Genomic DNA, 27,640 nt, shown 5'->3' on the forward strand with positions numbered 1-27,640 from the left:
CTCTCAAGCTCGTTCCCTGTCCTCCTTTCCCCTTTAACTTCTCTCTGCCCTCTCCGCCGCTGTCACTTCAACCCCAACACCCCCCTCTGTTGTCTGTCTTACCTCTGTGAGTAAGCAAGAGCCACTGTGAGCTGTGCTGATGATGTCGAGAGTAAAGTGTGAGCGAAGAGTAGCTCCACTCATACAGCAACAGCTCTCTGCCATATGCTTGTATTTCCTCAGAACATTCATTAAAGTAGGTGAGCGACATTTTGGACTGACGCAACGAATTGGAATTTGCATAAATAGAACCCTGAAAAGCACCGAGCATCCCCAGCAACGCGTTGCTTTTGGCTAGTAAGCCATTTTGGTAATTGCATTAAAAATACCCTTAAAATAGACAACAAATGTCTTTGATTTCATCTCAGCTATTTGATGTTATTCCCCACATTTGATGCCCCCCCCCCCTCCCGTTTAATGTGGCCTGAAAGCACAGACTTGAAATGAAAAACAAAGCTGCCTTCTGAACAACCTACATAGCATCTCGCACCTCTTTTCCCAGTTTTTATCTCGTTCCAAATATGGCTCGGTGAGGGCAGCATTCATCACTTGCCAGTGGCACGTCCTAATGAAGCCGTCGTTCGTCTGCCTAATGGCACCTGGGCTCCATCTGTCATTTGCAAGCCAGTGCAGACACACGCAACATTCACCTTGCCAGCTCTTCGTTCGCTGACAGAGGGCGGCTCACGTTCGACCTTTCCCCGAGTGTGCGCGTGTGTGTGTCTGTCTCTTTTCGCATGCTGTGAAAACCCTGTAACAGCACTACTGTGAAACATGGCCTCTTGCACTCGGCCCGGCTGAGCGCTTTCCGGCCAAGAGAAAGCATGCCACTGCCTCCGTGCCACAGTTCCCCGATGTGGCTCGAACCGGGAGTGTGACATATGTCTGTGTGGTCGGGACTGTGGGGTAGGCGTGTGCAGTTGCAGCTCGACAGCTGGAGCTGGGCTGAGCGGCTTCTCTTCTGGGAGCACTTCATGGCTCTTGCGTCTACTACACTGCCATGGCCCGAAGGCTGGTTTGACAACAGTTAACCTTGGATTTATCTAGCCCGCTACCTAGCTCACAAGCACAGAAAGACACACACACGCAAACAGGAACATACTATACAGTAGACACACTGTACAGTCCTCACACACTCATTGAAAAACATGCATGCAAACACACTTCAAAGGAGCACACTGTTCTCTGCATGCTGCAGACATGTACCATGCATGCATGCACCACATTTAGGCAAAATAAGACTTCCACAAACATCTGATATCTTCAAACAGCAAAAAACGCTGCCAGTCATCTATTTTCGCCTTGCAGCATTTAATGACAAGGCCCCGTCAAAAAAAAGAAAAGAAAAGAAAAGAAGGGAGAGAAGTCATCCTGCTTAAGTATGTTTTAGTGTAAAAATCCTCTTTCCAATTCATTCTCCAAGTTTGCCATCACTTAGGCAGGCTTATTCGCATGCTTTCACGCCAAGGAGTAGAGGGGAAATCCATTACATTACTTTATGATGCTACATCTGTTTAGCCATCCTTGCAAATTAAAGCACCTCCAAGCAAGCTCATCGCTCAGCACACTCAATTAAAATGACTCTGCCTTGTGCACAGATATGCTTCTTAGCTGACTTTTCTTTTTTTCCTTGTTGCTTTTCATCTGCTGTTGGGTCTGCAGCTGAGCAGGAGTGAGATGAAGTAAAATAGATAAGTGTGGAGTAGCAGTTATTTGTCACGGGAGTAAGCAAATTATTATTCTATGATTTATTTTTTTGCTTGACTGCTGAATTCTGGATACGTGTGTGGCCACGTATATGGATGTTATATCATATATCTATATCTATATATATGATGCTTGACATCATTTTTGTTTCTCCCTGAAATGTGCTGAAGAGGAGGAAAAAAGGAAAATAAATGTACTTTTTAAGACTTCAGGAAGCATCCAAATCTTGATATTTTGAATGTGCTTGCTTAATTAGTTCAATAAATTTGACCCGATTTAATTAGCTCTTTTTCAGCAGATGAAGCCTCGGTAATAGCCATTATCAGTGGACCCCAATGCAGCATTGTAGATAGGAGAGAGCAAGAAAAGGCAAAGTGAAATGTTTTTAAGGCAGGGGACTGCGCTTGAACACCGAGGAAGTCTGGTCGAAAACATTAAGAGTTGTGCTTCAAAGCCGATATCTCAGCCTCTCCGTCTCGCTTTCTCTTTCATAGACCTCTGCCTTATTGAGGCTGACAATGGACAAGAGCGGCATGGTGAAAAGTAATTATGAGGAAAAACTGCATAGCTGCCCACGCAATCATCTGTGTCAGAGGCCACACAACAAAACACAGGGCTTGCTTAAATGAGCCTGACAAGCCCAGAGAATATTAATTTTCGCTCCCTTGATTTTATCTCCTCGAACATGTATTATTAAAGCCTTTCTCATCAAGGCCGCGATATGGAATTGATGAATAGTCGTCCAGATTGGCATTGTGGTTCCTGGAGGTGTTTATGTGATGCGGACAGAAGGAGGTTGAGCTCGAGGTCAGACACACATACAGTAACGTGCATCCACGGCGCCTTCCGGGCAGGTAACCCTGCAGGAGCTGGCCTGAGAGGTCTGATTGGGGTGCTGACCAAAATGAGACGGTAGACGCCCCCTCTACCCTAACAGTAAATGGCGAGGACACAGCTTGTAATAACCACCACTTACGTGCAGTCACACAGACGTACACAGAATCGGCTGCACGCACCAAAGTCCAAAGAAGTCAGAAGTTAGAATTACAGGTTTGCCGTCCTGATTGCAGACCCCTCGGAGCGCCCAGGCTCTGCTGGCACCGTGTGAGCATACACAGACTCATTACAGCCCGTTCAAGCCCAATCAGTGCAACTCTGGGTTTGGAAAAAGATCATAGCAGGTGTACCTGTGACTACAGAGCAGAATATTTACTTCAAATAAGGCACTCTCCTCGCTTCCTCCCTACTTTGTGCCATGCAAAATGCTAAGAGGCACAAAGCAGCGCTTTCTTAAGAAGTTAGGCACGCAAAGGTTAAAATGGAAGCTTGTGAATTTCCACAGGAAGAGGAGCAGGTTGCGCCTCTAAATGCACAAATTACAACGCGCTGATATTTTTGCATCATGTCAAATATTGTTCCGAAAACATCACAGCAAACACAACAGAGAGCATTGTGCTGCGCCGCCACAGCGAGCCATTCTGGAACAAATGTATTGTGACTAACAGGATGGTACACTGTGTTAATGTCAGGAAAATCCATTTGAATTATGTGAAGCAAACTATATGGTGTGAGATCATAACGTATTCTGCTAGCATTATTATGCAGGGTGGGGGGGGGGGGTGGAATGGAGATGGCAAATAACGTGCTGAATCTGTCAGATCTCCATGTGTTAAACATATCGTTTCCCTCCTTATGGCCCCTACTCTCACATCCCAGTGCAAGTATCGATCTTGGTTGTCAATCTCCACTGCTGGAGGGTTACATGAGCACGTAATGTTGCTGGAATGCTGAACACACACTTCCAACAACTATACACGTACGATACGCACAAATGAAGATACGGTTACACCGGAAAACTACACAATGATAAGAGGCTTCCAGAGCAGCGGCGGACATGACGGGGGGGGGGGGGGATCTCTTCTTTCATCTGCTATCACAACAGATCCCAGTGAGTTGAACCCAGTGTAGTAGATGTAGAAGGCCGAAAAGATAGGAGAGGAACATGATGTAGCTGAACTTAATAGCAAAGCTGCTGTTCATTGAGTTGCTCTCGACCACATCCACACTGACATCTCAGAAGTAAAAAAAAATCAGGACCCACTCTGACGTCTGTGAGTGATCATCGCTGTTTGAAAGTAAGATGTATACGAAATTTTAGAAATGCAACATTCACTTTCTTAAACGAACTTCTTCTTACTGTAATGTCAGTGACTCAAAGAGGATCTATTTATGCAAAGGGTCTAAAATATATTTATTATTATTTTGCACTTAAGTGAGAAGTATTAGCCAGATTTTATTTTTTGATATTGAATGACGGCATCTGTCTTTCATTTCACACCTGACTGCAAAAAACAAAAACTATGATGACTCATTGTCTGAGAACAATGGACGATTGTAACATCTCCAAATTTTGTCTGCTAGTATTGCTTGGCTGGACCACACAAGTAGACTAATCAAATACACATGAACACATGAATATCCACCTGTGAACCTGCTCATACTGTAATAACTGTAATAACATTTTAACATTTTAAAGCCTGATTGTACTTTTATTATTACTTCTGCAACCGCCTTCAACACTTGCTCTACATTAGGAGCTACTGTACATCTTCTTTGTAACGAGAGTTTTCAACAGATCTTCATCACTTTGTTGGATTGTTAGGGTCAAAGTTTTTGTTGTTACTTTTTTAAAGTAAAATGTTCCAGAAATAAGAACCTTCAGACCATAATAACATGAAAAACTTTAAGTTATGTAAGTGCTGCTAAAGCGGAGCATACTTTCACTTTGAGCCTTTCAAGACATGTCATAAAATTCTATACATTCTTTTAGAAGGGAGCATTTAAGCTTTTACTCTTTATCACCGAAACCCTTGTTACATTCAGATTAATGAAATGCTATGTTTTTTAAGGCTCAGCCATGCTAAAATAAAAAAGAACACCAACCTAGGAATAATGTGATCCAGTGATTACACTGAATTTCACGCACTTACGCTGACTGCTGAGGTTTGCATATAATTGCCATTTCATTTAGAAATGCAGACAGACTGCAAACTTGTTGCAATCAATCTGAGTCAGTCTGCACCAATGAGAGCAGCTTGTCTCTTTGCGAGAGGGGACTTGACTCAACTGGTTGCAGGGGCTTGTATTCTGGGTATATATTCCTATTGAAACAAGGTTGATGAGCACTTGATAAGCAGCTTTGAGTGGTCGCAGACCTGGTCCCGGTCTTTGAAGCAACCATTTCCAAAATAACTCTAATTCACAGACACAATAATTTGTCGCAGTCTGCAACCAAATTTGTATTATTGTGACACAAATGATATTTTCCTATAGAGCCTAACGTGCACTAAGGACATTGTTCTGGTCGAGAGAAAACAAAGTAAAAAAAAGCCCCAAACCTCAAAACAGTACACACCTGTAGAAGTATTAAATATTACTACATTCACACTGTTTTGTTGTGGTTTTTTAAAGCGGAGTTATTACACAGCAGTTTTTTAAAACATAATTCAAACCAAAACTGTTCCAGAAGTTTCAAGCTAAATTGCATTTCCACAGTGGCTTTATTTACTACAAATGATATTGGGGGAAAAACAGGAGGGATACAATATATTACTGCGTTTCCTATTATTAAATCAAATGCTGGTGTTCACACAACACAGCCTATTTTATTTGACGTATCAGCTGCTATCACAGAACAATCACCTCCGCTACGTTATCCATCCCCTGGCTTCTTCACAGTCAATAAACCCCGGGATAAGTGTCTGCACTCTAAGGCAACTTTCCATCTTTTAAAACCATATTTTCATTTCAGTGAGTTAAAAGTAAAGCTCATTACTCTTTTAACATGTTTCCAAGCAGAACAAATAGGAGCGGTTCTATTGTTTTGGGACTGTAGAGACTGGAGAAAAGAAACAGGTTAAATGTTAAATAGAAATTTCAATTACGATATGGCACTACTCAACATTTTAAAAATGAAAATCAGAAAATCCATGCCAATAACTGCACTTTTGAACCTCAAGCTTTTCAGCTGGAGTCATTTATGTATCCTTGAAATCCCTGCGAGAGCTTGCCCTTGCTGAGAATCCTCCCTAACAAAGCTGCACATCAGTATGTATTTCTGGGTAAAGAGGTCAGGCGTATTTGCTAATATAAATTGAACTATTCAGATAGACTTAACCTTGGGAGACTGAAATTTTGCTTTAGTTCACAGCAGCCCCCTCAACCATTTAATCCTCATACACAGAGATTTACATACCCCACTTGGATTCGAGCAGACACACATCAGTCCTGTTTCTCTGGAATAAACTGCGTAAAAAGTGAACAAAGGCACACGCACGCACAGCCGCCACGTGCTGGGCTAACGTGTCCTGGGGATACAGAACATGCGAAGGATAGCAACACTGCTGAGCCCAAACAAAATCAGCCAGCCCATTAAATGAGGCGTGACTCAGGAATCGAGCGTAATTTCTCTTGATGGTGTCTCAACGTGTTTTAAAGTCATTTATATAACGACGGCGATGATTCACAGAGGAGGAGAGCAGAAATGGAGCAGAAAAAGAGCATATTGACTCTGTTGAGGGTCCCAGGAATTATGTCTCCAAACGTACAAAGAGGCAGTTAGCAGAAGGTCAGCATCATGATGTAAGCTCTGGAGGTCAGCGCTTGTGACACTGTAGCACCAACAAAGTGAAAGAACACCCGCTTCCCTTCTTTTCAATTAGTTTTTACAGCACACAGCTGTAAAAATGCAATTCGAGCACACATCCCCGTGTTCCTAACCCCCAGCACGGCGCTCACACTGCGTATTTCAAACCTTAAACTTTCTAAAAACACCTGCAAAACGTGGACGCACAAACGCTGCTCCACATAACTCTGTGCTCATGTGCTACGGTGCACTTTCAGGCAACGCAAAGTGAGAATTATCTGCTTATGGCAATGCATGTCACGTGACACCTTGGGGTGATAGTGGGAGGACAAATATATATATGGCACAGTCTGCCCCCCTCTGTGAGTTTCAAATACGAAAACAGAAAGAATAGAAAGGAGGAGAAAGTTCCTACAATAAAAGACCGCAGTCAGCTGCAAAAACAAAAAAAGAAAATCTTTGTGCTGTTTCTCCACGCACGAGCTAGCAGAAGCCAGGTGGCTTTGCTCAAACCACCCAATCACAAAGGTAGAGATTAAGGAATCGCTAGAATCCTCCAACATCCAGGGATGTCCTGTGTGATTCGAGAAGCTTTGATAGCAGCAGTGCTAGTGGAAATACAAAATCATCACTTTTTTTGTTATTCACACTGGGTGCTTTCATTTAAAGCAACCGGGAATACAATTTTAGCACAGGCTGCCCTAGTTGGAATTGCATCTGGCACTAGAAATCTGATATCTATGGATTTTCAGTCAGATGCTTATTGCTGAAAATGTAAAATAAATAAATAAATAAAAAGGGGAAAAACATGAGATGAGGAGTCCATTAGTTTAGCAAGGTAGAACACCAAAATACCTCAGCTGAGGAGGTTATTTTCACACGAGTGCAGGGGTGTGTAATTGCAATGCCAATCTTCTGGATTTAGCAGGAACTTAATTCTCACTCTTGGAACTTTAAATGAAGCATTTTGTGTAACTGTGATAGAATAGTGCAGATGCAAAACCTGAGCTCCCATTGTTGGCATAAAAAATTGCTTTAAGGTATCCACGGCCACTTTGCAAGAACAGTAATTATCTATTCCGTCACATAAATCTGTCTGCAGTGTTTTATTGTGCATAAACTTAAGGATAAAGATCAGATAACTATCAGGCACTAACTATAAAAATGATTTAGGAGGGAGAGTCACCTGCACTTTGCTCGGGATATATAACTCCAACTTTACCCAAACGAGATTTAAGGTCACTTATTAGCCCATTAATGCTCAGCGTTTGATGCCTCTCAAGGTTACTCATACAGCTTTGATTACGTACCTTCCTAATTATGAGCCGTGGTGTCGAACTGCATCGTGACCTCTGACCTGTTACACAGTATCCTCATAACGGAACCAGCTCTGCTTTTTGATTTCTTCCTTTTCTTAATGTTTAATGAGCACGGTCACATGTAATGGATGTCATCGTCTCGCATCCTTCTCAGAGCCTAAGATGCACCAATCAATGCAAGTCTGACAAGCAGCATTACCACCAACATGCATCACATTACTAACAGCGGGCAGCTAATAATATACAGGCGATAAAGCATTGATCTTCTGCCAGGAATATAGAATTAAAAGTGAGTGTGCATACAAACTTACACCGGTCCATTGCTGTGGGCATGAACACACCCCTATTTAGTTTCATTAAATATGTCCATAACTTATGACTCAAGCCCTTTTCAGACAGGGACTATATAACACTGCTGGCACCATCAATCTGTAAAAGTCACAGCGTTCTGGGTCACTTTTACATTAGTGTTATTTGCTCATGGCTTTATGTGCAAATAACACTAACAGATATAAATACAACATCTACACAGTGCAGTGTTTTCCACATACAGACCTATTTTGGGCAAGCTGCCCAGATATTAACCTTTCCCAGTTATGTGTAGGGGACTGAAAGAATGACAATCTTCTTGCTCTTATTTTGAAATTTCCTTGCCAGGTTGCAGTTTTAGCAGAGCTCATTATCTTTCAGCTCTACCACAGAGAGAGTTTTATTCTGTGTGTGGACATACTGTACCTGCACTTTCCCGGACTGCAGCTGGCAACTACAGACCTGCTCGAGGGATTTACTGCAGCCTAGAAACCCATACAAACGAGAACCTGCAGCAGGTGAACTGACTCATGTGTGCTACGCTAAGCTCAGGCAGCTATGATCCAAGACAGCAGAGTTCAAAATAATCAAAATCAATACCGGATGCGTTTGATCTTCATCTAATTCAAAATTACCTTATTTTTTTTTTAAAATGGTCCATTTCTTAGTGTAAACAATCCCACCACTTTCAGAACGGGGTTTGAAGTCATTGCTGCAGATTGGCGACCTGTCCGGGGCTGGGATAGGCTCAAGCCCAACCATGACCCTAAATTTGATAAGCGGGAGGAAATGATGGATGGATGCGTTTGTAATCTAAAAATAATTACAGAGGGGGAAACGCATATATAATATTCTTTAATCACACGCATACATCCAGCTGTGCACATATAAGAATATGGACCTCTAGCACTGCATCCATAAGCAGAATGTAAACCTGTGGGTCATGATGCAGCAAGTTTCATGTGCTCTGTGCAAAAAATGTGAGAAAACATCAAACAACACAATATATTTTGAAAGTTGTACAGGGCGGGCCATTTATATGGATTCCCGTAATAACATGGGAATGGTTGGCTTCACGAAACTTAGCAAGCAGTTTGCTAACTGTAGCATGGGAGATGGGTGGTCTCGTAGGGTGTCTTGCATTGAAATCTGCTGCAATGACCCGGTTACTGCGTTCACCAGATATCAACACAATTTTGATCCGCTCCTCACGTGTTAACCTCTTCAACATGTCAATGGCTGTGAACAAAGAGAAACTTGTAAATAACTCATGAAAGAATAAAGTTACGTTGAAACCAAGCACACCATTGTTTTTCTTGTGACATTACCAATAAGTTTGATGTGTCACATGGCCCTCTTCCTATTGAAAAAACAAAAGTTGTATCCAAGATGGCCGACTTCTAAATGGCCACCATGGTCACCACCCATCTTGAGGAGTTTGCCCCCTCACATATACTAATGTGCCACAAACAGGACTTTAATATCACCAACCATTCCCATGTTATTACGGTGTATCCATATAAATGGCCCACCCTGTACTTTAGAAGGATTTCAATCTGTAAGACAAAGACAGAAAACTACATAGATGAAATATGGCAGTCGAGCTCTTTGTGCTTCTCCTTCATGTAACGTCACCCAGTGTGTGTTTTGCACATGCATGTCGAACAGTTTGCAAATGTGCAAATTCTTGATGCTGCATGTAGAGAATAAAGCATGTTCATTACATGCGATTGCTTTCTTTAAATAAAGGAGCGCTGTGTTATAGAGCTTCAGGGTCAAAACAGTGATGTGCAGCTCACAAAGATGCACTGGAGACAAGTGCACTCGTATTTTATACGGGCCTATCCATTAATGTGACTGAATGCATTCAGACTAGAGCTGTGGTGAAAGTGATATGTAAATGTTGCTGGATCAGACCCAGTAACATCAGTTTGTTCATGAAGCTGAGACGTTTAGACGCCGTCAGGATAAAAAAAAACAAGTGTGTGTCTTAAACAGGTGTGAAACTGTGCCATGTGATAATTGGCTACTGTATAGTGAGCGCTATAATAAACTGTGATTCGACAGCTGGGAAAAAGCAATATCATCTCCCCATCAATTATTCCTTCTCAGATTTAGAGTGTGCAAGAGGATACAGATAGGAGTGGCAAAAAGCAAGCAGAAAAGCTAGAGGCTTTACATCTCTGCAAATGCAAAAAAAAAAAACCAAGTCTCCGGGGAAGACTAATCACTTTCATTTTGCATCTCTGAAGAATTAGCCCAAGTTAAACAGACCCGCACCACCACGGAGGCAGCAGAAAGCAATGCTAGCTGCAGATATGATAATGGATGGCTTTCCCCTTGAGGTTGTTAAATAATTATCTTGTCGTAGGTTTAAGAGCACATGTTTAAAGTAGGACGTTCCATCACTCCGGTCTTAAGCAGTTAAAAACGAAACGAGTACGTGTGTATCGTTCTTTTTAAATATGTACATGAACGTGTGAATGAACATGCTACGTGCTACATTTATTATTCACAGGCGCATCAACAAGTTTGAAAGTGGCGTAAGCATGCTTCTCTGTAAGGGATTAGAAGGATGCTACTTGATGCGTCGTTAGGACAATATGCAGCTGATCACTTTCAAAATGTCTAAATCAATATTTCATCTAAAAGGGATATTACTCGTATTCGTCTGCAAATCCGTAAGCTGTCAAGACTTTGAGCGCTGACAAAACTGAGCCTTCCAAGTGTCTGCCTGTCACTGTAATCCCTAATAACAGAGACCAAAAGAAAGAGCCATGTTTCCAATTTGTGCTCTGAGAAAAATCTTCCCCTCCATCCTCTTCTTCATTTTCCATCTCCTGTGCCCTTTCCGGGGTTTTTTCCCCTCTCGCTGGGCTTTACTCGAACAAATCATTAGTAACACATACTGCTGTTTTTCTCTGTGTGAGCCAGGCTAATTCTGAAACACTCATTATACCTTCTCTCTCTGCCTGCCTTTCTTCTGCCTCACACAGACCTTCTTCTTCCTCTTCAGGCCCTGACCTTCCTCCACGCCAGGCTGTGAGATAGATCACTGTAAAAGCCGCCTATCTCTGAGGGGTCACATGTGGTGAAGGACCTGCTTGGCAAGGGTCGAACCAGGGCCACAGACCGATCTCCGTCTAGGGACTAGCACTCAGAGTCTGATAAGAGGTCTGTTTCCCTGCCAAGAACCTGCTGACACTTTCAGCTTGGACACACTCATGTGTTCCTACTTTCCATGTTCCCCCCATGTGAGTTCTCCCTCATTGTTTGATATAGACTCTTTATGTGTTTTCCAATCTCTTTTTCACTGGGTGTCAGAACAGAGCAGCGGATGCTAGGAGCCCACTGCAGTGCATGGCAGGCGGAGAAAAAGAAAGAGGGAGGGAAGCAGATGCTTGTGACAGTGTGGGGGCGGTAATGAGGGTCCCTACGACGGGCAGACAATCAGTAAGGGCCGTGTACACAGCCCACTCGCGCACACACACATGTAGAACAGCGAGGGAGTAATGGGCTGGCAAAAGCCTGGGGCCAGTCTCACTGACACATACGCATTCACCACACACTACATGGTGAATAATAAAGAGGGAAACCACCACCATCACTGTCAGCCGCTCGCTGAGCAGAATAAAACCAGCCGAAAGTGTATTACCTGCACCATTTTTGTAAAATAATTATTTAGAACAAACAAACACCCCGGCCCGGCTGAGGTGAGTCAGCTCAGTGTGGAGCAACAGTAAACGGAAGACAGGGGAGGAGGGAGGACGTTCTGGCTCCCTCAGCCGTTCTGTCTCATGCCAGGACGGCACATATGACATCCCAGTGTGCTCCCCGAGCCTGCCTCTAATATGCACGCAAGGCCTTTCAAAAGCATTACCCGGGCGATGGGAGACACTTTTATCCTGGCAGACGTTTCAGTGAGAAGGAGGTTCGATTCACCGAAGCAAAGGCGGAGAGGAGGGAAAACAAACGGTACTTGCAGAGCGCGGGGTTCACGTTGCCGCAGAGACATTTCAAGAAGTGGGGCAGAGGAGAAGGCTGCGTGTTGAAGTGAACGAGGTTTGAAAATAGCCCGAGACAGAACAAAGACGGCACAGCTGCTAAAGTGAGCGTGCACAGAGCATGTAAATGCAAAACACCTAAACCCGAAGACGCTCGGCTTAACCGTCGCAATGCAACCCTCGAGTCCGAGCCAGCAGCACGCCGGACAGCTGCAGCCGAGAAAGATTGATTACAATCAATTATGTCACCACAGGAAGTATTTGTTTGGCCGTTAAAGGCCAACTGATCAATGCGCTGAGCTAGATTTGGTTAAGATAGCTGTCAAGCAGAGAAAAGCGAGAGAGCGGTTAAACAAAATGATATATACAAAGGACCTCAGCAGCGTAATGTTGTGTCTGACGCGATGATTACTCTGCACTGCATCGTCGTGACCTTTGGAAATTGCTCGTTATATTGAAGCAGTGCTTTTTAGCAGAAAAGATTAACATTTCAAATTTGAACCGAGAGAGTACGTTTTTCGTCTGCGAGGCCCAGCTGGTATAAACATGCCAACTAACAGAGCAGTGTGCCTCTTTTTGCTTTGTAAAAACAGCGATAAACTTATGATGACCCCCTCCAGCCCCCTCTTTTTTCTTACTTCTTAAAAAGTTACCAAGACACTAATCATGGCTGAAAGAGCACACTGGCACCGCACTACCACCTAAAGTGGGTACATTTGTGTGTGTGTGTGTGTATTGCAGGGCCTTTAACCTGCTTGGACACTAACTCATGGCGACTTGTGTCACAGTGGGGACCTGGACTGCTTTTTCAAGGTGGCTTGGTTTCAAGGTGAAGATTAGAGATTGGTTTAGGGTTGAGCTTCAGGGTTAGGTGTTGAGTTATTATGGTTAACGTAAGGTAAGGGGCTCAAGTAATGCATAATGTCAATGAGTAAGCCCACATAGCAATGCAAGGTGTGTGTGTGTGCACATGTGTGTGTCTGTGTGTGTGTCAGCTCATAACTTGTATTTGTCATCTCAAGACTGACAGCAGTCACTCTGAGTTACTCTTAGCCACAGTGATGTATTTGACCCTGGTGTTTATCCTAGCCTCTCTCTCAAAGATGTGAAACCAGAGTGACACAGTTACAGACAAATACAGTACACACACACACACACACACACACACACACACACACACACACACATTCAATAATACACATTTTCCTGTTCCCTCTGCTTGACGCCTGGGAGACAATTTGAAACGGTTGGTCCGTGGACGATCAGCTCTCTGCTGTAATTGGGTCCCTTGTCACCCAGCAAATTCATGTCAGCATTGGTCACATGGGATACTAATCTAAATGGCATCAGTGTCCTATTTGTGTGTGTGTGTGTGTGTGTGTGTGTGTGTGTGTGTGTGTGTGTGTGTGTGTGTGTGTGTGTGTGTGTGTGTGTGTGTGTGTGTGTGTGTGTGTGCGAGAGAGAAGAAGACCTATGGAAAGCAAGAAAGGTGCAGTAACTTTGAGGAGCAGAGGGTGCTTTCATATTATGTGCAGGGTTGTGACTGGGCTGTACTGTAGCAGGGCCCTGCTATGAATATGACAACTGCACACACAATGTGGTTTACTTATTTTCCATTAGTCCCTAAAACGTAAATACAGAGAAGGTAAAACACGGGCAAAGCTATGGCTGATCATTTTACTGCTACTTATTCTGTTCATCTTCTCTCTAAAAATTTCAACTCAATCATTTATTGTGTGATTTAGAATACACAGCCAGAACAGAAACTGGGCAACATTACAAGAGTTAGACATAATCAGATAAAAATTAAAAGTCATTTTCAACTAAAGTCTAAACATATATGAGTGCTAATTTGTTAACTAGCTTATTTTTGTTGTCTGCAAACTGTTGTCAGTGAATTCTAGTAACTCATACTCAATGTATTTCCAGTCCAAAGACAAAACTCAGGTCTGATTGTGGTCATATGCATGTTTGGAACCGCCGACATTCATCTGAATCCACATTTCCTTTGCTCTAGAGCAGCAGCCATACCTGAACAAGGTACATGAATTTAGATAATAAAGAATAAAAGGACAAGGACTTAGTATAGTATGTAAGAGTGCTGTTATGTGAAATTAATCAACAACCCTTGAGCAAATCAGGATTACTTATTCATCCAGGCCATAGTATAATGAATATAAATGATGACCTTTAGAGAGGAAGCTTTTTTCATGTCATGATTCCTAAAGCACGCTGAAGATGAGCCACTTTAGTGGAAATATATGAAAATATAAAAAGGTAATGTTTCATTACAGGAAAGATAACAGAAGCTTTACATGCCCAGAAATACATGCTCTAGCTCTTTTTTTTTCCTCCATACCAAAAACCAGTCTAGGATGACGGGGTTTCACACACCTAGACCCCTTCCTTTGACCATCTAACTCACACTCAACCCCAAAACACTGACCCTTCTATTAAAATGGAAATGCTCAGGGATGTTTGTGGGCAAGTCTTTAAAATGCTACCACAAAAAACATCCCTTCAGATAAAGTCACCTGGCCTCCAAATTCCCTCGTCTAATTCCCAAATCTACCCGATCTAAATGTACATCTACACGGTGCACGGGATCCACAATCCACAGATGCCCCAACCCGGCATCCAGAAGACCCAGAAGAACCACAGCCTTGTGTCTATCCTCCAAGGTGTCAACGGGGCTGCTGGCAGAAAGGGAACCTACATAGTTTAATATTGTGGCACCTCAGTGTAAAATCTACAGTGAAAAGTCTGTGAGTGCCATTTTTAGGGGTCTAAGTGAGGAACTGGGAAGCTGCTGACACAGTAATTGCTGACATCTAGCAAAGAGGCTGAGGAAAAGAGGAATAAAAAAAAAAAAAAAGCATAGGCAAAGACAGGACGAGAACTTGAGCTGAGAGCTTGATAATTATGAGGAGGTGAACATGAAGCACTAAGCATGTGGTATTTCTCAACTTTAAACTACTAAAGCAGTGTTTGGTCAGATGTCGGTTATAGAACATGAGTCATCCCCAGTTTGTGTGTGTGTGAGATTCAGATACCAAAAAGGAATATCCTCAATAAACTGAGTACCAGAAAGGAGTGCTAGAAATCCACATGATGAACACAACATAGCATCCAACAGGTGAATGAACCATCTCAATCTGCTTGATCTTATTTTTTGGAAAGGGCAAAGAGAAAGCATGCTGAAATACGAATCACTACAGTACAGTAATCCCATATCCTCTTTATTAATAATAAAAGAGAATTGTGTGGGTGTTCGACAACAAACCTGGGTCTTTTAAGGATTGGCTGCAAAACAATAAATAGATCTGAGTAGAAGTCATCACACTGCAGCCCCAGGGTCACATCAAATTTGAAAAGTTACACTCAAAGCAAAACTAACAGATGCTGATGCTGTTCGTGTGGGTGAGGACAACATAGGATGTCAGCCTGAGATCCTTTAGCCTTCTAATGCTTCCTATGTATAAGCCCACTACATTATGTATGTTTACAAAAATAGTGAAAGCCAAGGGAAACCAAGAAAGTGACATTTGTATGCTGCAAAACCCTGATTTTAACATATTACCAAGATAAGATAAGATGGCTAACTTGCTCTATTTCGAGGTAGGCCAGCTGAGAAATGAAGGATCTTTAATGTGCATTTTCAAGGCAATATGATGAGACCTCATGACCAAACATTACGTCTCAGTCACACTAGTGAAAATAGGACCTAGCAGCCTCTTTGTGATTGAAGGAGACAGAAAAATTAATGGCCCAAAGGTCTGAGTGACGAATTTCAATCGCAAGGCAGTTGCACAGGTTGCCAGGTGGGAGGCGACCTGCCACCAAACAGTTGTGGTCTGACTCAGGCTGACGGCAGTCACTCTCAAACAAACTGATGAAGGTCTGTAAACAGTTGTAATCTAATCTGCAAACATGTTGCAACCAATCAGAGTCAGTCTGTGCAACTTATCTGTGACGTGTCTCGTGACGCTAAACGCTCACAAACTAATAGCAGACAGACTTTGTCTAATTGCTACTTTATTGCCGTTGTGAAACATCAACTGCAACTGACTGCAAAGGGTCACAGACATGCTCTGCATCTTTAAAGCAAACCTGTTGCTACAGTTCATTACACATGCAATCATTATTACATGGTTGCAATCATTTTTGTGTGTGCTGCTGTGTGAAACACAGTTTTCCCTACTGTGATTAGCATAAAGGAGGCAATTTGCTAAAATGCAAAGAAATGCTTTGACAGTTTATATATTTCTTTTCTTATTGAATACATTTAGATCACAGTCTTTGTTGTTTCAGGGTCGTTAGACTGAGGTAAGTGCATCCCGTACATCCAGCTCTTCCTGTGCGTTGAACTCTTGCACACTCTGGAGAGTTTACTGTCAGTTCTTTGAAAATAAAAATGTCAGAGGTAATTGGCTTTTAAAATGCCTACTGTACCTGATGAAAACCATCAGTTTCGTCACATGGAAACTAAACGCCCTGGCCTTCTTCTCAAAGAACTGTATTCGCCATATGAGCGCCCTTCAGGGGTTCTTTTGTTGAGAGCTGTTAAATGGTTAAAATTAATGGCTGTAAGCTATCAGCCAGCGCAATTTGGCCAATTCTTTCTTGTTTTAGCTTGAAGGGCCAAACTGCTTCCTCCCACAATGATGCAATAACTAAGTGACCTCTCTATGGCAACTGAACTGACTGAATAACTGCCCTCTGGTTGAAATCGCTCCTTTCTAATTGCAAAACCAGGTGCTAAGAATTATTTGAAAGGGAGAGGACCTTGTAAACGCCTGTGTGCAAAGGTGTCAGTAGGAATCAGACATACAGTACGACTTATTTTCAAGTCTATCCAAGCCTGGTTTAAACCCAGTGTGACATACAGATCGACTCTGAGAAGAACACAAATTAAAACATATGTCCAGTTCTCCTGGTTTCTGATTAAATAAAGTCCATGAAGTGCTTGGAGTGGAGAGACTGTGACACTGTGATGACACTGCTGAGAAAAGGGGAGAGAACGAGAACAACAGAGTGATAGAACAGAATCAGACTAATTCACCTTACTTGTTGATCCACAATCTGCTAAACTGGTGTTGTGAAGCCTCAGCAGCAGGGAGGAAAGAGGGTTATTGCAGACACTCGCTGCTGCAATTGAGTACAGAGTGGGGATGCTGTCGGCCAGTGACAAATAACTTGAATTTGTGTGGCCTTTCCAAACCATCCGCCACACTGCACAAGCATTTGTTGAGTGTAGCGAGGAAAGAAAGTGATGAGAAGCTTCCTATTGATCCTCCCCACTGTTAGGTAAACAAACAACTTCATCCGCAACCCCTTGTGACCACATACGTAAACTAAAGCTCACTAGGTATTTGTACAAAAACAGGACACATGGAAAAAGAAAATTTAGGAAGCCTGCCCAAAAACAGACAAATGCAGCAATGAGAGAAAATGCAATCACGCTACCATCTGCAGTCCAGCCAAACACACTTAAGAGCTTAAATAATCATGGGAGTCAAATTAATGCCTTAATAGCCATAACAGCTGCAAAAGCAGTGAATAGAGGCTGTAAAATTTTGGTAAAGTAACAATCTGAATGATTAGTATTCATTAGGAGTTCATTAAGTGAAATTTTAAGCATTATTATAGCAGCTAAGAAATATTTGCTATGCAAAATTAGAGTGCAGTAACATCTTTAGCAGAGAATTAAGACAGCCTCAGAGAGCCTCAGACAGAGGAGAGCAGCAAAACAGCAGCAGCATACATGTCTATTTGTATATGTGTGATAAGACCCCATTAAAATGATGCAAAACTTAAATAAATTTTAAAGCCAAGCTCGCTTCGTGTATGTTTGCTCCATGAGCAGTCTGTATTAGTGTGCATAAATCCATTCCTGTGACTACAAGCAAGATGGCGGAGTGCAGTCCTGTGCATTAAGCTAGTTGGCCGTTTATACGCACTCATTTAACTGAAGCTCTTTACTGCTGTTTTGCTGCTTGGTGAACAGCCAAGCATCCACATTTATCTTAGTGTTGTATATTTTGTTTATATATTTTATATGTGTGTGTTTGTGTATGTGTGCATGTGACAATGTGATGCAAATCTGAAATTAATACTCTAACTACAACAAAGCAAACATGCACCTTACACACCTGCAAAAGAAAAAAATCTTCCCGATCGAAACCCTTCAGTTCAGGCTGTGTGTTCAAGGTATTGATTGGGTGATTTGTATGTGTTGCTGGTGCAGCTGAAATGTGTCTAAGAACATGTGTTGATGGATGTGTCTGTGGCTGGGCTCAGCCTGTGAGGGCTACAGGGTGGATGCTGGGAACGCTCTGACAGCCTCAAGGTTACCCGCCGTGCACCAAAACAGATGGATGCCCCTCATCGTAACTGTCTCTAATGTGCTCAACTCAATCATTCCCTCCCTCTCCCGTCCCATGCAACATCTCCCTCGTTCACTCATGGAAGCAGCTCGCAGAAAGCCCGAGCTGCACTGTGCATCCACAGCCAGCAGTCGAAATCGTGCTTTTGTTTGCCATGCTGGGAGAAATTCAACATCTTATCCTGGGTGCAGTAACCGAGATGTAACGCTACCACGCTATATGCTTGGCCTTTTTAGCGTGTACTAGCTTACTCTTCTGTCGGACTACAATTCTGTGCATTATGTAGTTTAGAAAAAGCATGAAAGCCAGCGAAAACAACTCCACCTCACCCCAAACCTCAGTCACACAACACTGACATACTCTCATATATATATGGCTAGTTAAGCATTTTCTAGTTCTTGGCCAGGGCTGGCATCAACGTCCCATCCACAGCACCGGTGAGCCATCTCTTTACTAGCTAGTAATTAATTTTGAAGCACATAAAGGCTGCAGTTTGCTTTTTTTGATACAAGACTCATTTTTAAATTCAGATTTTTTTGCTCAGATCTGATTTTTATCAATAATAAGCTGCCATGCAGGAGAAGCAAACGAGTATTTTTCTCAGCATTTTCAAGGCTTCCTTCTGTATAGAGGGATATATAAGTGGAAGCTACGAAGCTACAAGTGGCAGCACTGTAGCGTGAATTAAACTATTATTCATTAATTTAATGAATTAATTACATTTATTCCAGAACGTCGGGGGCTACTTTTAACTACATCTGCCATTGCCACTCTGCAAGATTCTCTCAAGAAGAGAGGAAGTGATGGAAAAGTCACGTTCTGACTTGAATGTTGAGACTGAGCTCGCGTTACACAGTAGCATAGCTGTATTGGATTTCTGAGATTACATGGAAGTGGCTGGAATGCCAATTAAAAAGATGATGTTTTTCTGGAATAAAAGCAGATGTAAATCACAGTTTTGCTGCAGTCTGGGTGGGATGTAGAGTGTGATAGACATACAGACGCTTGGTTGGTTTCATACTTTGCTGATGTGGCAAAAAAAAGTGACATTGACTTCTAGCAGTATAAACAATGTAAAAAGTAAAAAAAAAAAAAAAAGATGCCAAGTCCCCAACTAACTTCCACAGGGCACCTTTAATGAGACCCAAGTTCTGTAGCCGGCCAAACAACGAGCTGAAGCAGCTAAATGGCACAGCTGAGCTAAGGGAAAGTGCACAATCAGGTGAAACTTTGTAGGCTTGTCACCACAAGCGTCACCTTTCACTTGACATTTGGAAGCTCTTTATGATAATTCTGCAAACAAAAAACAAAACAAGTAATGGTTCAGAGCCACAGCAATACTTTGTAAATGTATGAATATGGAAAAGTGCATATTTCTTCAACACATCCATTTACTGACACTCATGAGGATGAACATCTCCCACTGTTCTCCTCCATCTTTTTATCCATTCTCTTTCTTCTGCCCCCGGGGCGTTTAGGCTCCACGGCGTTGCATATATCCAATTATACCGCGGCTCTGAGCACGACGGTGACACATCGATTGACACGAGTGACATCCAGTCTTATCACAGTGACACGATGCAGTGCTGGAGCAAGCATCATTAGCCTGATCAGCCAATAGCGGGGCAGCTCGTTAGACCTCCTCCGGGGCTGGACATGCAGTTCTGGTTCTAATACAGATATTATAGGACAAAGAAGCCGAGTGACAAAGTGATGGAGAGCGGAAAGGAGATTATAAACCTTGAAGGAGCAACTTTATGTTTGTGCACTCTTCTGTATTTTTGTGTTTCAGGCAATTCCACTGGGCTGATGTCGGGCAATTACTTTTCCTCGAGCCACAGCTACACAACAACAACTTCCTTCAAAGCGGCATCTAAACCCCCCTCCCAAACCTCGATGATACTGCAGGCAGTCTTTAAGCCACCTGATTACATGGCTGCTGAATCACGTGAGCATTTCTAGCTAAAACGATTGCCTCAAATACTACGACAGTTTTTTTCCCAAAGTGTGCTTTTGGGATAGGTTGTGCCCTGAGGACAAATCATTCTCCGTAGAGCTCTTTTTGGCCCATTTTTGATCCACCTGTGGTATTTATAGGCAAATGTTCTCGTATTGCTATGCTCCACTTATAAGCCCTCTTTCACCAGAAAGGTGCTGTCAAACTCTGCATGAAAACACGGGCTTTTGTGAGATGAAGATGAAAGAAGGCGTGCTCGTTTCCACCTTTCCGATTCATCTTCAAATCGAATGCATTTGCTGGCTGAAATCGCTGTCCATGCATTATGATGTAAAGGTGCTACATCTGTGCCCAGCTGAAACCAAGCCAAGCTCCAACGGCTGTCGGAGGGCGCTGCATAACAAACCCTGCTCCACACCTGTTGGCCGGCCCCGGCCAGCTCGAGCTACTCAATCCTATTTACAGAGACAGCACGATAAAATATTAAATGCTCCGATGAAAATCCTTTCAATATTCATACGACGCTCTCACATATCTACAGATGGTATTTCCATGTGCGCACGTGGGTGTGTGTTGCACGTTCACCTGCTTTTTCATTCTAAAAACCCTTCATCACTTCATCATCGACGTCATATCAAAGTGAAAGGCTGCATTGTGTGGCCGCCCCCGTTTCCCCCCTACCCCTCGGGATTTAATACTGTTGAGCAGATACATCAGTAAATAGTGGGAAAATGCCGTGGTTATTGTGTATTCTCCACTCACTAGAACATTGTGCATGCAGGCAAATACATTGTGCCCCGACCTCTTTTGTTCCTCTGCTAAGCAAGCGGAGGAGAAATGAATACGTGGCAAACGCCATGATTATTTTCTTATAAATAGTGAACGAAGTAATAAAGCAGTTTTGTTGTCAATTGTGTAAGCAGTTAGGCAGATATGGTCGCAACCCTCTGTGCATGCCTTGGAAAAATAAATTAAGGACACTGGCTAAAAGCTGGAGCAGAGGGATTCTGAAGGAATCACAGCACTGACAGTGAAATTCATCACTAAATCTATCTGTGCAATTACTGATGTGAGCGTCAAACTGGCGAACAGTGCTCTGCTCCCTATCTTCCGCCTCCTGCTCCCTCTTCCACTTCTCCTTTCTGTTTGTTTACCATGCCCCTGACAGTAGAACAATGCAGCGACCTTTGCAGAGATAATTCTATTACGTAAGTTGAGTAATTGCTCTGGATGTGGAAGAGGAGTGTCCGATTGCTCCTCTTGCTTGGCCCAAAGCTCTCATGTCCTTGGATTTAAATGAAACTCTGCGGCATTCACGGAACCAGACGTGGAGAGGGTCCGCTCCGAAAGCAGAGGAGAGCAGAGCGGAGCAGAAGAAGGGGAAAGGATGTGAGACGACAAGGAGATGGAAATGAGCACGACAAAAGCAGTGAGCCAGAACCCAGCAGGATAAACCCCCTCCAACCCCCCAACCATTTTTTAAAGCAGTGCTGGGCACAACATGTACCTACAGATTGTCCGAGAGGCTTTGAAAACAGCCTGCGAGGTGCAAAGAGCCCTCTGAATTTCCACAGTCACGTTCCCATAAGTGAAGGTGTGCAGTCACAATGTGCAGGCTGCAAGGGTACACAGGAATAAATGGAAGCAGTGTGGATAGCTCTCGCCTGCTGAGGCGCTTTTTTCCCCTTTATTTTTTTCATCTTTTCCACCACCTAGCGACCTGTTAGCTATGATGGAGAAGAGGGCACAGAGGCTCAGTGCTAACAATCGCAAATAGTGGCTTTATTGGCAGAAGTGTTCACTTTACTTTATTCAAGTTTGTTCATTTGGACAATGGGTAGAGATGAAGCCACAGAAACAGACAATTAATGATATTTGCTAGCAGCTATCTGCTGGAGAAAGAGAGATGGAGAGGCAGAGAGACCGAGGGAGAAGCTCCACTCCCACATTGTTAATTAGAAGATCTTTCTCCCTCTCTCACGCTGCGCTTGCTGAATAAAAGATGCCTGGAACACACATGCACGCACAAAGGCAAGGACTTAAGAAAATTGTTGGCAACATGCCTGTATTGTAATCACAAATTGTACATGTAATACACTGGATTCTTGCAATGTCCGGAAGATATTATTCATTCAGTGATCAATAACTACAGCCAGCGAGAGGGCTGTGGGTTGGTACAGTGGGATGTATAGAGAAAGAGAGAACGACAAGAGGCAAAGCAGCGGAGGAAAATAACAGGAAAACTGATTTCATGCTCAGGGGATTGCATCTCATTTTCTCCCAGCACAGGGAGACGGTGTGCGGTCCAGCTTGTGGATTTACTGCCACCTGGTGGTGCGTGACTACTCTGTAGGGGCTCCAGAAACCTCACAGGAAGCAAAGGCATCAGAGTGGACGTCGGAAGATTGGCTCAATCCGAGAAAAGTAAACGAGACCTTTTATCTCAGGCAGACGGAGTCATGCACACTTGTGCAATACGAGCACAACTCCAATGCACTGGAGTATTCCCGCAGCAGCGTGCCTGTTTGCCTGGCTTTCACCTCTCTTCATCTCCTTTCTGCCATAAACAAGTAAAGAGAAACTGCTCGAAAGAGTTACGCAAAGAAAGAAAATCAGCCACGAAATTCTCATTAAGACTAATACCGCACGGCTAAAAATACTATTACACGCTTGGACAGCCTAGTCAATATTAGTGCACATCTATTTCCAAAAGAAGCAGGCGAACCTAAACCTGCAGAGTCACAAAGATGTAAAATATGTCACCGTCAAAAGCGCCTGTGTCTCAAGAAGAATCACATCTTTGTTGATATGAAATCAATGAGACCTCCCTCTATGTCATCCCGGGCAGCGCCGGGGGGGAATTAATGAGGGCTTCTCATCACTAATTAACACATAAACACTCAGTTCCCATCACCGAGTGAGAGCTGAGGTCGGCTGTTTGGCCCCCGTGTGGAAAACACTGCGTCAGAGGATCGTGAAAGAGAAGGAAGTGAGAAGGAGAGAAGGAAAAAAAGCGAGAGAAAGAAATGTGGAACCGAGAGATATAAAGTCATACACAGCAGCCGGGCCTGACATCAGAAAGGTCTGGATGATTAGGGGATGCCAGCACTCACAGATAGCAGCTCTCCTAACAGCTTCCACCACCTCATTAGTCTGGCCCAGCAGCGCTGTGCCCCCACTATTAAACGCTAAATGAAAGACCGCCAACCGTGATTACTGCGGGGAAGTCCCTTGTCGTCATGGGGATAAGAGATCCCTTTTCTCCCTCACTTTCAGACACACACGCACACAAACTCGCAATTCGTCTTTAGCGAAAGCTATTTGAAGGACGCTTATGAAAAGGCGATTGAGGCAGAAGTGGATATTTTACACATCATCAGTTGCGGTCGGGCTAACTCCCGAGCCCGAACCGCGAAAGCTCACGACATCAAGCAAACCTGTTACGTCAAAGCACCTGCAACAAAGCAAAAAAATAGATGCCCTTAACAACTGCCGGCATCTCTCAGGTGCTTCATTTAAAGATCACAACACACTCTCAGCTCCGAATTCATGCAGCATTTTTAACAAAGCTTTAACTTAACAGGCCTGAACCAACGAGTCCTTGAGTCAAGGATGCGGCTCTCAGTGCTGCACACAGGACGGCGTGAGTTCATGGGTCGAGCCAGTTTTTAGCATGGAGAGTGTGAAATATAATAATGTGCATGTGCATAAGAATGTATAATGGTACGACTTATGAACTGTAACCTTGCAGTATTGTGCAGTTTTGTGCTGTTCTGTGCACCTCGTGCATCATGTGTTAAAGGAGGATTCCATCAACTTTGTGCTGCACCTCCACATGATAACACTGTTGTGGAGATGAGCTGGCTTTGAGCCTTCCATATTTTAATTTTCCTCAATCAACTGTCCTTCAAAGCCCATGAGGCATTGTCCTTTAAAGGCTTTCTACTTCTCTCTGGAGTCCCCCTTTAATGCACATGTAAGGCAAATGCAGAAAAATCTTAAAGCCAGCAGCACTCACGGTCGTTGCAGTAGGTCCCCGAGTAGGACGTCAACGAGCAGTCACAGGTGAAGTTCTCCCAATGTTGGATGCACACGCCCATGTTGGCGCATGAGTCCTCCTGGCAGGTGGTGCTGGGCCCTGAAAAAGGGTGAAAGGGGAGAAGAAACATAGAGAGAGAGAGATACCACAGGTGCACAGTCAAGCAACGATAAGATTGACCGCTGAGGCTAAACAATGCAGGACCCATGCAGAAGGAATGCACTCTAGAAAGACAGGTCTACACCATGTGGGCCTCGAAGAAAAAAACAAGGAGCAAACAGTGTCGTCACACGAGGCCTGACCTGCAGTGCGAATGCAGTTTAAAAAATACTGCCTGATGAATCCTGCTTCCTGCTGGGTAAAGCTGCTGTAGCACTGGGAAGGCGACGCACAGGCGCCAGGTTTTCGCAGCGTCGACTTCACGCTCTTTGAGCAGGGTTGGGGGGAACATCAGCATATACTCTCAGTTAATTACTGCAAAAAGTGCTGTAGAAGACGCCGCTTGCAGCGTGTGCGATGCACTCCGATTAGCACTTAAGACACGTTGCTGCAAATGACTTGGACCCCCGTCTGGGCTAATGTGATGACACTGTTAAGTTTCCTTCTTTTTGGTAGTGTGTGCGGGTGGACGCGCATGCACTTCATTTCATTCCAACATGTTTCCAAATAGTTTTATCAGAGTAAAACTCGCTGCATTCCCTCTATAAAACAGGCAAGACAAGACATAAACCTCCTAGCAGACGGCTCATGGATTCAAAACTGCATTTAACAATACCCACATTTAAAAAACAAACAGACAAAAAAAATGGCATTAAAAAAGCGAGCCCGGTCATTTCCTTGACAAATACTTGCGAGAGAATACACGGCGAACACTGGATACACTGGACAGACGGAATTCACGAAGAGAAAACGGAAAGAGTACTCGAGAACACGCAGTGCATATCCTCGTGTATGCACTTCAGTCAGACAGGAGTTGAGGAGGGTATTCAAAGTCAAACTGGATGTGTGTTTGCTATTCCTCTACACGCCACACATAGCTCTTACTTTTGAATACTTTTACTGAGAGGGAATGCAGATAAGGACAAGCGCACAGCATAGATAACGAGATAAACAACCCCCCCACACCCACCCCGTGAGAGTCTAGACAGACAAAAGGGGGGGGGAAAAAAACTTGACAGTAACCCTTCTGATAACCGTAGAGAAACAAACAAAATTAAATAAAGCAAAAATTAAATAAACAGTCCAAATACATGGCAGACAAATGCAAGTAAACACAGTTTAAGAGCAGTTGTCTTGTGCAAGACAATGTGAAAAGAAGGAGAAGAAGACATCTGAGGTGGAATAAACAGAGCAAGTTTGCCAGCTGAAAGTGCATTTACTGTGTAATGGACAGTAACGGTGGTCAACCAGGCAACCCAGAGACCGCACGGGCACGAGCGGCTCATCAGCGCGAATCAAACACATCGGTGCTTGTTTTGTTAGAGATGGAGGATTTTGCTGAACTCCAGTGTTGTGGCAGCAGGCTGCTTCCTCTCTGGAAAAAAATAATAGCAACACTCATCTGGGTAAAGCAGCAGATGTGATGGATTTTTTATTAAAAAAAAAAAATGGAGACAGAAAGAGAGGTCTGATCCATCAGCGGCACACTGAGTGTTTAGATGTGCTGCGACAGCCTCTTTCTGCTGTCTGCGCCAGCCTGCAATGTGTCACAACTGGCATTTTATTCAAGAACACAGCACTCCCACAAACTGTCTGCCTCTGCTTTTAACCAGACTTTTGGACCGTCGACACGAGTCCATCACTTATCTGACCCGATCTGTTTACTCCCTTTAATTACACGTGCGCTCCAAGTCGCTGCGCAACGTTATCAGATGTGTTCCTGAAAGAAGCCGAGTTTGCCAGTTTCTGCTACATATCTGATCAGATGTGGTTACAATCACACTGCTGCCGCGCTGTGGTATAAAAAAGTACAAATAATTTAAAAAGTAATAATTTAACACTTGCTTGATTACTCATTTTTGCCCTGCCAGCATTCTCTGTCTATTTTTTTCAGAGAGCAAGCCACCTCTGCAGCACACAAAGGGGTCCTTATTGCCATGGTGACACCCACGATGCATTGCACACAGCAGACTTTCAGGCGAGCAGGCCTCCGTGAGGCGGAGTTTAACCCTCTACCTTGCAGGTCGGCTTTGGTGAAACCAACTTTGTTAGCGCAGAAAGAAAAATAACAAACAGAACAGAGCAGAGCGGAAAACAAGAGTAGAGGTTAGTGGGGAGCAGCATCGTTAGTGTTCTTAAAACTTGTACAAGTTTGTTACTGTGGCAGCAGGCGAGGGGCGCTGACTGGTTTTTTTTTAGTGAGGGCTGAGCTGCTTAAAAATAAAGGTGTTAAATTATACGAGTTCACCATAATGGCAGTGTTTGTTATCTTAATCTTCTGCTGCCCTCTAGAGGAAATGTGTTGTAACCTTTTCCATATGCATGAATAATCAATTCCATTTCAATACAGTTGAAGCATTAGCATGGGAAAATGTATTTATTAAGCACTCAATTTATAGATATAGGTCAAAAGAGCTATGGGTTGTTTTACTGTAAAAAATACAACCTTGGCAGCAGCTCGTTTATATTTTGTAACAGCAATACGTTAGTTTAGCCTTAGGACGTGAATTTTAGGAGGAAAAGTGCTCGGTTTAAATGAGTTACAATGTAAAGCAATCTAGAATTGTTCCTGAGGTTACAACATATTGTTATCATTAAATATACGAATGCAACACAAAAGCTCAGAAAGCTGATATTAGATAAACAGACTGACAAATTCTACTCCAAGTATTATCCTAAAATGTGACAAATACCTGGCAAAGGAAAGCAGAATGAGGATTAACGGTGCCAGCAAATGGCTTTAGGGGGGGCTACAGAAGAGCTCTCTAATTAGTCTAATAAATCTCACGCAGCAGGTCAGGAATCTCCTATGCTGTAGGCCATCTGTACCTTCACAGCCGCGCTCGATCTGCCCGCTGCGGAAAAGGGCGTCGCTGATGAGGTCTGGCAGACGGCCGTTGAGGTCAACCGAGGCCAGGCAGCCCTGGAAGCCCTCCCGAGAAACCACCAGCTTGGGGAGATTCTGATACATGTTAGGTCCCAAACCTCCAATAAACAGGTCGCCTGAAAATTGAGGAAAATATGCGATTACATCACTGTTGTTTACTTTCTTGCCGAGAGGAAGAGTGGTACGATT

At 43.4% G+C, this 27,640-nt stretch overlaps 1 protein-coding gene across 4 annotated transcripts in view; it reads right to left on the reverse strand.

Moving 5' to 3' along the window:
• The window catches only part of nrxn3b (neurexin 3b), a 346,499-nt gene that overhangs the window by 163,763 nt on the left and 155,096 nt on the right, over positions 1–27,640 (reverse strand). For 2 of the 4 annotated variants that reach the window (XM_080883237.1, XM_080883236.1), the window contains 3 exons: positions 27,394–27,567; positions 26,581–26,607; positions 24,385–24,504 (listed from right to left, as the gene is read on the reverse strand). In XM_080883237.1, the coding sequence (XP_080739363.1) occupies positions 24,385–24,504; positions 26,581–26,607; positions 27,394–27,567 (321 nt within the window). The remainder of the gene's footprint in view (positions 1–24,384; positions 24,505–26,580; positions 26,608–27,393; positions 27,568–27,640) is intronic. The other 2 variants (XM_080883239.1, XM_080883238.1) reach the window with 1 other exon arrangement.

The sequence above is a fragment of the Rhamphochromis sp. 'chilingali' genome (assembly GCF_963969265.1).
Source record: "Rhamphochromis sp. 'chilingali' genome assembly, chromosome: 5".
NCBI classification, from domain to species: Eukaryota; Metazoa; Chordata; class Actinopteri; order Cichliformes; family Cichlidae; genus Rhamphochromis; species Rhamphochromis sp. 'chilingali'.